Here is a 14260-nt window from a genome sequence, read left to right as displayed (position 1 = left end):
TTCCTTGAAAATGCAATGAAGGAAGAAAGAAAGGAAAGGGAAAAAAAGAAGGAAGGGAGGGAGGAAGGAGAAGAGAGGGAAGGGAAGAAAAGAAAGAAGGTGAGAAAAAAATGAAAGAAAAAGGAAGGAAGAAATGAACAAAAAGAAGGAAGGAAGAAAAAGGGGAAGGAAGGAAGGAGAGAAAGGAAGAAAAGAAAGAAGGCAAGAAAAAAGGAAGGAAGAAGGAAATAAAAAAGTAAAAGGAAAGGAAGAAAAAGAAGGAAGGAGAGAGAAAAAGGAAAAAATGAAGGAAGGCAAGAAAAAATAAAGAAAAAAGGAAGGAAGAAGGAAAAAAGAAAGAAAAGGAAAGAAGGAAGAAAGAAAGAAGAAGGGAGAGAAGAGAAAGGAAGAAAAGAAAGAAGGCAAGAAAAATGAAAGAAAAAGGAAGGAAGAAAGAAATGAGGAAAGGAAGAAAAAGGGGAAGGAAGGGGAGAAAGGAAGAAAAAAAATGCAAGAAAAAAGAAAGGAAGGAAGGAAGGAAGAAGGAAAGAAAAAAGTAAAAGGAAAGAAGGAAGAAAAAGAAGAAAGGAGAGAGAAAAGGGAAAAAAGGAAGGCAAGAAAAAAATAAAGAAAATGAAAGAAGAAAGAAAGAAAAAGAGGAAGGGAGGGAGGAGAGAAAGGAAGTAAAGAAAGAAGCCAAGAAAAAAGAAAGAAGAATGAAGGAAGGAGAGAGAAAAAGGAAGGAAGAAAAGGAAAGAAGAAGGAAGGAAGGAAGAAACGAAGGAAAGAAAGGGAAGGACGAAAAGAAACAAAAAAAAGGGAAAAAATGAAGAGAAAGAAGCAAGGAAGGAAGGAAAAAGAAAGAAAAGTAATTAATTCTTGGATAGGCCAGAAATCATGACGCTTCCACCCCAACCCGCTGTCTTCTGTGGGCGGCCTTCCAATCCCCCGCTTACTCCCCCAATTCCCCCCCCTCCCTGGGCCTTTCCCACAGCGTCTCCCAGGCTCCTCCTGGTGCTTGTGCTTCCCACGGAAGAGCCTTGGCTCCCAGTTGCCGCAACAGACGCTCCCCGGCTCGAAGGAAGGGCTGTTTCGTAAACTCCCTGCCCGTCATCATGTTGGAGTTTATGTGACAACGAGGCCTGCATAGCCAAGCTGGAGAAGCCTTGGCAATCCCGCCTGTGTCCCTAAATCTGCCGGGTTTTCCCTGTTGGAGAAGGACTGAATTAATCATCTTAACTCTTTCCTCTCCAGAAATAATCTGACGATGCGAAATCCGCAGGGCGCCTTGCTAGGCTTCCAGCTCTTATGAAGGAGATTTTGCACAGAGAGCTCTCTAGCTGGTTAGAGTTCTTGGGCCCTGCGTTGATAAGTGGTCCAAATGTCCATTTATATGCACCAATATTGAGAGGTTACAGCTGGTCCTCAACCGGTGTGTCTGTGTGTGTGTGTGATTGATTTTATTTTATTTTATTTTATTTCATTTATATGCCGCCCTTTTCCCCAAAGGGGACTCAGGGCGGCTCACAATTCAAATCAGGGAAGGGGGGGTACAGAAAGAAAATAAAAAGACAAAACATAACAATACATAATTTAAAAACACACAACAGTCGTACCATTCGAGACAGGGGGCAACAGCTCTTTGGCCCCAGGCCTGTCGGAACAGCCAGGTTTTAAGGGCTTTGCGGAAGGCCTGGAGGGTGGTGAGGGTTCGAATCTCCACGGGGAGCTCGTTCCAGAGGGCCGGAGCAGCCACAGAGAAGGCCCTCCTCCGGGTGGTAGCCAATCGGCATTGGCCAGTAGATGGAATTCGGAGGAGGCCTAATCTGTGGGATCTAATCGGTCTGGTGGAGGTAATTGGCAGCAGGCGGTCTCTCAAGTACCCAGGTCCAATACCATGAAGGGCTTTATAAGTGACGACTAGCGCCTTGAAGCTTATCCGGAGACCAATAGGCAGCCAGTGCAGCTCGCGGAGGATAGGTGTTACGTGGGTGAACCGAGGTGCACCCACGATTGCTTGTGCGGCTGCATTCTGGACAAGCTGAAGTCTCTGAATGCTCTTCAAGGGCTGCCTTGAAGTGTGTGTGTATATGTGTGTGTGTGTGTGTATCTTAAAAGACTCTTTAGTTCCTCTTTCGAAGAGGCAGAAGAACTAGAGAGGGAGGGAGGGAGGGAGAGAGAGAGATCTCTTCGAAAGAGGAACTAAAGAGCCTCTTGATGTGGGTGAAGGAGAGTGCAAAAGTTGGCTTGAAAACCCAACGTTTAAAAAAAACTAAGATCATGGCATCCCACCCTCTCAATTCCTGGCAAATAGATGGGGAGGAAATGGAGGTAGTGGCCGATTTTATTTTCCTGGGCTCCAAGATCACTTCAGATGGGGACGGCAGCCAAGAAATTTCTTCCTCCTGGGGAGGAAAGTGATGGTAAATCTAGACAGCCTACTAAAAAGCAGAGACATCCCCCTGCCAACAAAAGTGCGTCTAGTCAAGGCTGTGGTTTTCCCAGTTGCAATGGACGGCTGTGAAGGTTGAACCATAAGGAAGGCTTAACGCCAAAGAACGGAGGCCTTTGAACTCTGGCGCTGGAGAAGACTCCTGCATTGAGTCTCTTGGACTACAAGAAGATCCAACCGGTCACTCCTAGAGGAGATCAACCCTGACTGCTCTTTAGAAGGCCAGATCCTGAAGAGGAAACTCAAAAGACTTTGGCCACCTAATGAGAAGGAAGGAAGCCAAAGAACGGAGGCCTTTGAACTCTGGTGCTGGAGAAGACTCCTGCATTGAGTCCCTTGGACTGCAAGGCCATCCAACCTGTCAGTCCTAGAGGAGATCAACCCTGGGTGCTCTTTAGAAGGCCAGTTCCTGAAGAGGAAACTCAAAGACTTTGGCCGCCTAATGAGAAGGAAGGACTCCCTGGAGAAGAGCCCGGGTGGGGGGAGGACAGAGGGGACGTGGCCAGCTCAATGTCACTCGTGGGGGGGGGCGCCACAGGCCACATCAAAGTACTCCACGGGCCGGATCCAGCCTCCGGGCCTTGAATTTGACCCCCCCCCCCGGTCTAAGCTCTTGAAGAGAAGAATTAGGGGCCACAAGATAGCAATGTTGCAATATTTGAGGGGCTGCCCCAAAGAAGAGGGAGTCAAGCTATTCTCCAAAGCACCTGAAGGCAGGACAAGAAGCAATGGGTGGAAACTAATCAAGGAGAGAAGCAACTTAGAACTAAGGAGGAATTTCCTGACAGTGAGAACAATTAATCAGTGGAACAGAACTTGCCTCCAGAAGTTGTGAATCCTCCAACACTGGAAGTTTTTAAGAAGAGATTGGACAAACCATTTGCCTGAAGTGGTGTAGAGTTTCCTGCCTAGGCAGGGGGTTGGACTAGAAGACCTCCAAGGCCCCACCCAACTCTTGTCATTCTCCAAAGCACCAGAAGGCAAGGCAAGAAACAATGGATGGAAACTAATCAAGGAGAGAAGCAACTTGTGGAACTAAAGGAGGAATTTCCTAACAGTGAGAAGAAATTAACCAGTGGAACAACTGGCCTCCAGAAGTTGTGAGTGCTCCATCGCTGGGCATTGCCAAGACTGGACAACCATTTGACTGGGATGGTGTAAGATCTCCTGCCTTAAGCCAGAAGGGGTTGGACTAGAAGATCTCGGAGGTCCGGCCTTACGATTCTGTGGTTTTTTTTTTGGCTTCGTATCGTTTTAATCCAAAATAAACTCTTGATATTCTGGAGCATCGTCCAGCAGCCGACAGGTTTGAGAACGGTTTCACCCGCCTCGGAGAGCCTTTTCTTGAAAGGAAGCAACCGCTTGAGCCGGGATCTACTTCAAAGGAGAGAAGCAAAAAAGGAGAACAAGAGAAAGCGTTGCAAATCTTCATGTTTTCCCTGGGCTTTTAGCCGTGTAGGTGGAAGCTGAGAGCTTGCTATGGCAACAGAGGTAGGGGCAGCTGAGTAGGAGCTGCTGGAGAAGAAGATTTCAAGTGATTTTCTCTCTCTCTCTCTCTCTCTCTCTCCCTCCCTCCCTCCCTCTCTCTCTCTGTGCCCCGGAGTCTGCAACGGCTTTCAACTTTTGCACTTCTTGACTTTCTGGAAAGATCTATCCATTTAGCAATAGCAATAGCAGTTAGACTTATATACCGCTTCATAGGGCTTTCAGCCCTCTCTAAGCGGTTTACAGAGTCAGCATATTGCCCCCAACAACAATCTGGGTCCTCATTTTACCCACCTCGGAAGGATGGAAGGCTGAGTCAACCCTGAGCCGGTGAGATTTGAACCGCTGAACTGCTGAACTAGCAGGCAGCTGAAGTGGCCTGCAGTACTGCACTCTACCCACTGCGCCACCTCGGCTCTTATTATTTTGGGCGAAATAGGTCAAAATGGTGGAGGGTTTGTGTGTGTGTGTGTCAGAGGTGGGTTCCTACCGGTTCGCACCGGTTCAATAGAACCGTTTCGTCAAATCTACCGAACCAGTTAGAAGAGGTTCCACCAGTGGACCCACCAGTGAAACCAGGCCACACCTACAGAAGAGGTTCCAAATTTTTTTGAAACCCACCACTGGTGTGTGTGTGTGTGTGTTGCAGCTGCTGTTGTCGATTTGCCTTCGATGGCAGAGAGAGATGCGTGCTAGCCTGCGATTCAAAGAAAACTCAAAAGTGTTCGTATAATTGCTTATGGGCTGTACCCCAATATCAGAAATTAAATTTTTTTTGGCCTGGCCGGAAGCAGATGGGCTTCCCCGAGAATGAAAAAAATAAAGGGGAGTCGGAATATTAATGAAGTTTGAAACAGATTTTATGATTGGTATAAGACCAGGGGACGAGACCGGAACAAATTGTAAATAATGTGATTGGATAGAAGGATGGATAATGTACTTAGTAGATTGACAACTCATGGGTGGGATGACGTGCATATATAAGGTGTTTGTATGGCCATAACAGCTTCGCGGTGCTGCACTCTTTTCAATGCAAAAAGCAATAAAAATATATTTTTAAAAAATGGTTGGCAAACCTCTTCAGCACCGGGCGCTGAAAAGGGAATATATCCATGCTGGAAACCAAAACAGCAGCCCCAGGGGCGCAGGGGTGCGCCGGGAAGATCGTCTTCCAATTTCCGGTGTGGGCATGTGTGCCCGGCCAGCTGGTCAACCGGTTTCTGGCACGCATGTGTGTGAGAAGATCAGCTGGCTGGCGCACTGTGCACCCTGGAAACAGGAAGTGCAGCCATCCAGTGCGCTGGTGCGCACCAGGAAGACGATCTTCCAGTTTCCGGTACATGCATGTACGCCAGCCACATTATCTTCCCGTTCCTGGCGTGCATGCATGCACGAGGACCAGCTAGTTGCCACGCATGTGCAAAGATCATGTTCCTGGCCTACGCACCAGCCCGCTGCTCCTCCGTTTTCCGGCGCATGTGAAAACCAGCTGGCTGGAACCAGGGGTGGGTTTCTCGCCCCGTTCCAACTGGTTCGGTTGGAATGGGGTCGGCGGCGTCCTCATGCACGCGCGCAGTGCACGCGTGCATACTAGCGTCTGTGCGACGCTCCAGCTGCTCCTGGACGATCGCGCAGGCGCTGTATGCGTCCTGTGCATGCGTGAAAGCGCAGAACTCGTCAAAACTGGGTAAGGACCGCGGGCGGGCGCGCCCTTCGCCGTTCCCGGAAGTTACTTACTTCCGGGTTCGGTTCGGTGACCAACCGGTTCGCAGGGACCACCGCGAACCGGTTGAAACCCACCCCTGGCTGGAACCCAGAGCAGCAACGCAGGACTGCTATGGCGAGGGCCATAGGTTCTCCATCACAGATATAGAGTCTCCTGCTCGGGTGGGGTTGGACTAGATGACCTACAGCGTCCCTCCCAACTCTGTTAAACTGTTAATCAGATGCCTGCAGGATCCAATCTGTGTCAGCCGTCGAGACCTGAGGATGTGGGGACTCGTGCTGGAGCTCATCCTCCGGGAACTTCTCTCGAACGGAATGTGTGCTGTTCTGGAAAAAAACACACACACACAACAACAACAACGCACAGACTCCTCGAGGGAGAAAGTTCCCCGAGGATGGGCTCCAGCATGAGTCTGAAAGCTCAGAAGGCCACCCCCCTCCAAAAAAAACCCCCACCCTTTCGGGTCCCGGTGAGCGACCCAGATTGGATCCTGCAAAACATTTATCCTGGGACCCACGTGGCTTTGCATCAAGCGATGTTCAGAGTTCAGCCTACAGATGGGCCTGTAATTTATTCATGTGCAATGCGGAGGGAAGAATTGTCGGTTGTGCCGTCAGTTGGGAATGAATGCATGAAGAAGCACTTCCCTTATTAAGGACGGCCTTTTTCAAAAGCCCCGATTCATGTTTGAAATGCAGAAGATTTTTGAAGATGGAGATAAAGATGAAAGCAGAACTTTCCCTTTTGGGGCTAATGGGAAAAAGACCTGGAGGAAAAAAAATGGGAACTTTGTTATCATATATATAAAATCTATAGATACCTTTCACCCTGGCTTCGCTGATAACGGATAAGAGCCTGTGGCTTAATGGCTAAGACGTCTGCCTAGTATGTAATATAGCCCAGGTTCAAATCCCAACAAGGGTATGGCTAGCTGATGAGAGCTAAATAGCTTGAAATAGATCTATACTAGTCTCCCTTTATTTATTTATCAGCACAAATACAACATATATATATATATAATCTATCATCTATCTATCTATCTATCTATCTATCTATCTTCTATCTATATATAATATCTATCTCTATCTATCTATCTATATATATCTATCTATATCTATCTATATCTATCTATATCTATATCTATATCTATCTATCTATCTATCTATCTATCTATCTATCTATCTATCTATCTATCTATCTATCTATCTATCTATATATATATATATATATATATATATATATATATATATATATATATAATCTCTATCTATATAAAAGCCAAAACTCACCACTCGCCCGTCATGAAATCTCCAGAACTGTAAAGCCTACAAACCTGAAATTTGGCCCGTATGTTCCTCTTGGCTTCTAGGAGCTCGCTAAGAAAGGATTTTTCGAAATGACCATCAACTCATCACTATTTCTTATACAGTATTATATTAACATGCGTTGATGCTAAGGAGCTAGACGTTCTACTCCCCCTCCCCACCTGAAAGGAACTCTGTTCCAACTGCCAGTTGCCTTATATGAGCTTGGCCAGCGTATGACTCATCCGACCTGTGGGCTATGAGTTTAGACATTCTACTCTTCCTCCCCACCTGAAAAGAACTCTGCTCCAACTGCCAGTTGCCTTATATTAATATGCTCTGATGCTAAGGAATTACACGTTCTACATGAATTTTCAAGCTTTAAGTGTCAATTTATCAAGCCCGCTCACATAGTGAAGCATGAGTATCCTGTGTGTGTGTTTGTGTGTGTGTATGCATGCTTCTGTGTGTATCCCCCTTTGAGTTCAAAATGTTGAAAAAAATATATTTTCTCCTAGGAACTGGAAGAGAAACACAGGGAAGCTCAGCTGGCGGCCCAACATCTGGAGCTGCACCTGAAGCAGAAAGAACAAATGTATGAAGAAAGGCTCAAAGTAAGAAGTGGATTTGACCCTCTGGAGACAGCCTGCGTTTCTCCTCCTGCCGCTCTGAGTCGGGAAAGGAAAGCAAATAACCACTTCACAGGGCTTTACAGCCCCTCTCTGAGCGGTTTACAGAGTCATCCTCTTGCCCCCAACTATCTCTCTAGCTGTGTCTCTCTGTCACTCTGTCTCACTCTCACTCTCACTCTCATTAAACAATAAGAGTTCTGCCTGCTCTCAATTTCTCCCTCCCTCCAATCTATATGTGTCTCATCTGTATCAGTCTGTCTGTCTATCTTTCATCCATCCATCTATCCATCCAGTGTCTATCTATATCTATCTATCTGTCATCCATCCATCCATCCATCCATCCATCCATCCATCATTTCTGTCATCTATCTTATCTATCATCCATCTATCCAAGATGTCTATCATCTATATGTATCTGTCATCTATCTTATCTATCCATCCATCCATCATGTTTATCATCTATATGTATCTGTCATCTATCTATCTGTCTGTCATCCATCCATCTATCCATCCATCCAGTGTCTATATCTATGTCATCTATCCATCCATCCATCCATCCATCCATCCATCCATCATGTCTGTCATCTATCTTATCTATCATCCATCTATCCAAGATGTCTATCATCTATATGCATCTGTCTGTCATCTATCTTATCTATCCATTCATCCATCCATCCATCATGTTTATCATCTATATGTATCTGTCATCTGTCTGTCTGTCTGTCTGTCTGTCATCCATCTATCCATCCATCCATCCAGTGTCTATATCTATCTGTCTGTCATCTATCCATCCATCATGTCTGTCATCTATCTTATCTATCATCCAACCATCCATCTATCCAAGATGTCTATCATCTATATGTATCTGTCTGTCATCTATCTTATCCATCCATCCATCCATCCATCATCTGTATATATCTGTCATCTGTCTGTCTGTCTATCATAGGCATGCATGCACAAACGTACACACACACACACACACACACACACACACACACAGAGTTTCCTCTCTGAGCCCTCCAAAAACTGCCTCCCTCAAAGTAAGCTATTGAAATTGAGCAGCAAACTGTCCAATCATGGGGTTTTTTGCTGCCCAGTTAGCTCAGCTCTTGCAGTAAATTACAAAGGAAACCTCGCACAAGGGGAGGATTCCTGCTGCGGTCTTTCTCTTGGTGCGACAGCGCGGCTGCTGTGCGCTGCGCAGCCTGTTCTGACCTAGGCTTCACAATCTTAGTCCCCAAAATCCTCTTTTTATTTCAACGGCTGTGAATTGCGATTCCCAAATAGTTTGTAATGAGTCCGACAGAAGTCTGCCAAAGTCTTTCGGGCTGATAAGCACCCACCTTTATCTCCCTTGAAACGCTGCCAGAGACCTAATCGCCAATTTGTTTTGCAAGGCCAAGGTCAAACAGGACTTTCTCAGAACTTGAACCATACCCCCCCAGGCAGAAAACCAATTCCTGGCCCCCAGTTGAGAGCCAGAATCTTGATTTATTACGCCAGGGAACACGGTACCGTTACGGACCCTTCTAAAATTAAGAGAAGACGATTCTAGGGGCGTCATTCAGTGGTGGGTTCCTCTCCCCGTCGCTACCAGTGCGCTGCTCACGGGGCCGCGTGTCCTGTTCGTGCATGCGCGCTAAGCATGCATGCGGACTCCACCGCCCCTGCGACACCCAGCTGCTTGTCGGAGCTGGCGCAGGTGCTGCACGCTGCGCGTGCATGCACAATTGGCTGATTCCTTTAAAAACAGGTATAAGTAAGTATAGTCTTTATTGTCATTGTACTTAAAATACAACCAAATTGGTATAGAACGCGGGAAGGCGGGCTGGTGGGCAGAACGAGCCACCGTACCGGTACGCTCCCGCTACTACCGATACGGCTGTGCCAGGCCATACCGGCCGGAACCCACCACTGGTGTCCTTCTTCCCCCCCTTCGTGCTCCCCTTTTTCAAGAAATCCCTGGGTACGTCCAGAAAGAGCTTTAAGTGTTAAGGAGAAGGATGAGGCTAAAATTGCCATGGAACTGTTGAGCGGCTGTTCAGAGGTCAGGTTGACCCAGGCAGGAAAAAATACGAAGAAAGAATCTAATGAAACTCGTGCCAAGTCATGTTCACAGCGCCAGGCAACTGAGCAATTAGACTCTTGAGTGGCCCTGACTTTTGAGCTGGACATGCCAGCCTTCAAATATTTTTTCTTTTTTGTTCCTGTTATGAAACATCTAGAAGGCATGTAGGAGGGTGTGGGGGTTTGGTGGCCAATCTTCATTAGCATCCCGACACGGACATCCCTCTAAACTCTGCTGAAGACGTTACCTAGCCTGGTAAGGAAGCGTTTGGGAAACCGACCCACAAGTTCAGAGAATGAAACCTTGGTCCAATATCTATCTGTCCGTCTATCTGTCATCCATCCATCCAATATCTCTGTCATCTATATCTCTCATCCATCTATCTCTCATCCATCCATCCATCCATCCATCCATCCAATATCTATCTTTATATATTTGTCTGTCATCTATCTATCTAGCTTATCTACCTACCCACCTACCAACCATCCATTCATACATCCATTCATCCATCCATCATGTCTGTCATCTATCTTATCTATCATTCATTCATTCATCCATCCATCCATCCATCCATCCATCCATCCATCCATCCATCCATCCAATATGTCAATCATCTATATGTTTCTGTCTGTCTGTCTGTCATCTATCTATCTATTTCTCTATCTATCTACCTACCTACCATCCATCCATCCATCCATCCATCCATCCATCCATCCATCATGTCTGTCATCTATCTTATCTATCATCCATCCATCCATCCATCCATCCATCCATCCATCCATCCATCCATCTACCCATTCAATATGTCTATCATTTATATGTATCTGTCATCTATCTATCTACCTACCATCCATCCATCCTGTCTGTCATCTATCTTATCTATCATCCATCCATCCAAGATGTCTATCATCTATATGTATCTATCTACCTACCTACCTACCTACCATCCATCCATCCATCCATCCATCCATCCACCCACCCATTCAATATGTCTATCATCTATATGTATCTGTCTGTCATCTATCTACCTACCTACCATCCATCCATCCATCCATTCAATATATCTATCATCTATATGTATCTGTCTGTCATCCATTCATTCATCATGTCTGTCATCTATCTTATCTATCATCCATTCATCCATCCATTCAATATATCTATCATCTATATGTATCTGTCTGTCATCTATCTATCTATCTACCTACCTTCCATCCATCCATTCATTCATCATGTCTGTCATCTATCTTATCTATCATCCATCCATCCATCCATCCACCCACTCAATATATCTATCATCTATATGTATCTGTCTGTCATCTATCTATCTATCTACCTTCCATCCATCCATCCATCCATCCATCCATCCATCCATCCATCCATCCATCCATCCATCCTGTCTGTCATCTATCTTATCTATCATCCATCCATCCAAGATATCTATCATCTATATGTATCTACCTACCATCCATCCATCCATCCATCCATCCATCCATCCATCCATCCATCCATCCTGTCATCTAACTTATCTATCATCCATCCATCCAAGATGTCTGTCATCTATATGTATCTATCTGTCTGTCTATCTATCATCTATCTATCTACCTACCTACCTACCATCCATCCATCCATCCATCCATCCATCCATCCATCCATCCTGTCATCTATCTTATCTATCATCCATCCATCCAAGATGTCTGTCATCTATATGTATCTATCTGTCTGTCTATCTATCATCTATCTATCTACCTACCTACCATCCATCCATCCATCCATCCATCCATCCTGTCATCTATCTTATCTATCATCCATCCATCCAAGATGTCTATCATCTATATGTATCTGTCTGTCATCTGTCTGTCTGCATGCGCGCACGCACATGCACGCACACATTTTATGAGGTCTCTTGAATGCAGCATGTAGAGTGCCACTCAAAGACCAACCAGAAAGATTTTGCCAGTTCCCGAAAAAGGTTTGGCCTTCCGGTGTTTCTCCGACATATTTCCCAGGCATCCGAAACGGCTTGAGGCAAACCCAGAACTGCCTTAAGCCCTTTTAGACGCTTTAGACTTAAACTTGGCCTTCACCAAGTTTCGGCTGAACGTCGACAGGCCTCGAAGTAAGGCCCCCTTGTTTCCTCCTCCCCACAATTCTCCCCGCAGGTGCTGGACAACCAAATGAAGAAGGACCTGGCAGACAAAGATACTCTGGAGAACATGCTGAGGAAGCACGAGGAGGAAACTCACGAAAAGTGCAAAATCCTCGCCGAGCAGAAAGCGGTAAGCGGAGTGGGGGCTGCTCTTTAGATGCATTTCAATTAGCTTGACTCACCTGCCTCGTAGGTGATTCTTAGTCACATCCGAAATGTGTAAAATGCCACTTGTCCCAAATGAGCAAGATTGCCTTTCGCGTGAGCTTTAACACGCAGTAATTGTCGTATCAACATTGCCGGTGTCAAGGTATCTTTCCATGCACGGAGGAGCTGTTGAGAATTTGCCCCGGGGGGCTTCCTGTTAGGAACCCGTGGGGAGCTTCCCCAACACGCCTGCCGCATCCTTAGAGTGTTTGGAACGGAGTTGGAAGACGGGAGCGCAATTCGGATAGAGCGCGGGGTGATTTCCATGAATTTCAGACAGAGGGGATTTGTTCTGACCGAGGATTCCCCAAACCACTAAGCAAACTGCCAGGTGGCGCAGTGGTTAGGGCGCAGTACTGCAGGCTACTTCAGCTGACTGTTATCTGCAGTTCAGCGTTTCTAATCTCACCGGCTCAAGGTTGACTCAGCCTTCCATCCTTCCGAGGTGGGTGAAATGAGGACCCAGACTGTTGGGGGCGATATGCTGACTCTGTAAACCGCTTAGAGAGGGCTGAAAGCCCTATGAAGCGGTATATAAGTCTAACTGCTATTGCTATTGCTATTGTCCCGACAAAACTTCTTTATTAAGTTACTGTGAATTCTGCTCATTCACATCCAGCAAAGTCTTTCGAGGGAGGATTTGCGGTCACAGACCTTATCTGGCTTGGAGAGCTGCCAGGCCGATCTCTGCAGAACTTGGGAAGGAGTCTCGGAGAGTCACAAACCAATGAAGCGAACTGATTGTCTCCTGCAAACTCCACTCCCCTTTTGCTCCTCTTTTATTTTCTCTGGGAGGGGCCATTCACCGTCCATCTGTGGCCTTACTCCCAAGTCAATCCCTGTTCTTTAGTTGTTCCCTTCGTCTGGCAGCTTTGCGCATGCACACATCGGGAACAGGCTCCAACTATTCTTCTGCCCCACTGATGTCTGGCAACACAGAGTCTTCCCCAGACTCCAGGACTGGCCCCATTGTTCCTCCCCATCTCCTCACCGACTGAATCTGCCACCAACTCCTCTGGCTGTTGGCGGGCCACAACCGAAGTCTCTTAGAAGAGACTTTAGGAAACGCTTAGAAACATTTGGTGAAGCAGCCTTTCCGGGACGATGGCCAGCACCATCCTTGGTTTTATTCTAGAGGCGAGAAAGGCATCACCCCTTCTGATATTTTCATCATTGGGGTGCAGTTCAAGGTACTCCTTGCCACCTTTAAAGCCCTACCTGGCTTGGTGGTAGAGTCGGGGCGACTGGATGGAGCTGAGCCTTTACTGGCTGGCTGCCCTTCCTGACACCTCTGTGGAGTTCACAGCAGACTTTTTTTTTTTTCTTTGCGCCCTAGCATGGCTGGCTTGGGGGAATTCTGGGAGTCGAAGTCTACAAGTCTTGTAGACTTGTCCAAGATTGGAAACGGTTTCCGTGGATTTAAATACTTGACCATGTTCCCTGGGACTCGGAAGGGCCCCCCTTTCGTTGGCTCTACTGTTAGTAGATGAATCATCACGGCTGCTGTTTGTGTTTATTTATCTCGTGGGTGTTTTTACCCTTTTTAATTGTTTTTTTAAAAAAAATAATTCTAGAATGGTAAGCCGGCCAGAGTCAATAGGTTGAATCGGGCGGCTGGAGAAATGGAACAAATCCATCCTGGTTTGAACATCGCTGTTAATACAGCTGTATTAATGGAGTTGGTGGGGGGGGGGGGGATATGTCTTTCTTCAGATGATCAACGCGATGGATTCGAAGATCAGATCCCTGGAGCAGAGAATAGTGGAATTGTCTGAAGCTAACAAGCTGGCAGCAAACAGCAGCCTGTTTACTCAGAGGAACATGTAAGCATAAATGCTACTATTATGTTGTCTTGACTCTCACCCGTCTGGAGCAGTTGAGCAAGCCTGTTACTCATTGCGTAGCGCTCCCCCTTTGAATTCGGAGCAGGGATAGGCCTGAACAGCCACCGCCGAGAACATCCGTGACTCTCCCCTAATTGCATTCTGTCTGTCTGTCGCCAGACGGTATGTATTTATTTATTTATTTTATTTATTTAATCGATTTATAGGCCGCCCAATCCCGGAGGACTCCGGGCAGCTTACAACGAAAAAAGAAATAATAAAAATGAAAATAAAAATAGGTTAAAATCAACACGCGTACATTCGTTACGATCGGGCCTGGACCTCAACAATGAGGTCAACAGCCCCAGGCCTGCCGGAATAGCCAGGTTTTAACAGCTTTTCTGAAGGCCATGAGAGTGGGTATGGTTCGGATCTCCG

General features: G+C 46.4%; 1 protein-coding gene across 1 annotated transcript in view; it reads left to right on the top strand.

Moving 5' to 3' along the window:
* The window catches only part of CIT (citron rho-interacting serine/threonine kinase), a 136661-nt gene that overhangs the window by 55601 nt on the left and 66800 nt on the right, over nucleotides 1–14260 (top strand). The window contains 3 exon segments of the mRNA XM_087705637.1: nucleotides 7465–7560; nucleotides 11806–11922; nucleotides 13713–13822. Of these exon segments, the coding sequence (XP_087561763.1) occupies nucleotides 7465–7560; nucleotides 11806–11922; nucleotides 13713–13822 (323 nt within the window).

Source organism: Thamnophis sirtalis, unplaced genomic scaffold, assembly GCF_051295495.1.
Source record: "Thamnophis sirtalis isolate CommonGarterSnake01/CBP01778 unplaced genomic scaffold, rThaSir2_p1.2 scaffold_2, whole genome shotgun sequence".
Lineage (NCBI taxonomy): Eukaryota > Metazoa > Chordata > Lepidosauria > Squamata > Natricidae > Thamnophis > Thamnophis sirtalis.
This window is presented reverse-complemented; position numbering and strand designations above follow the sequence as displayed.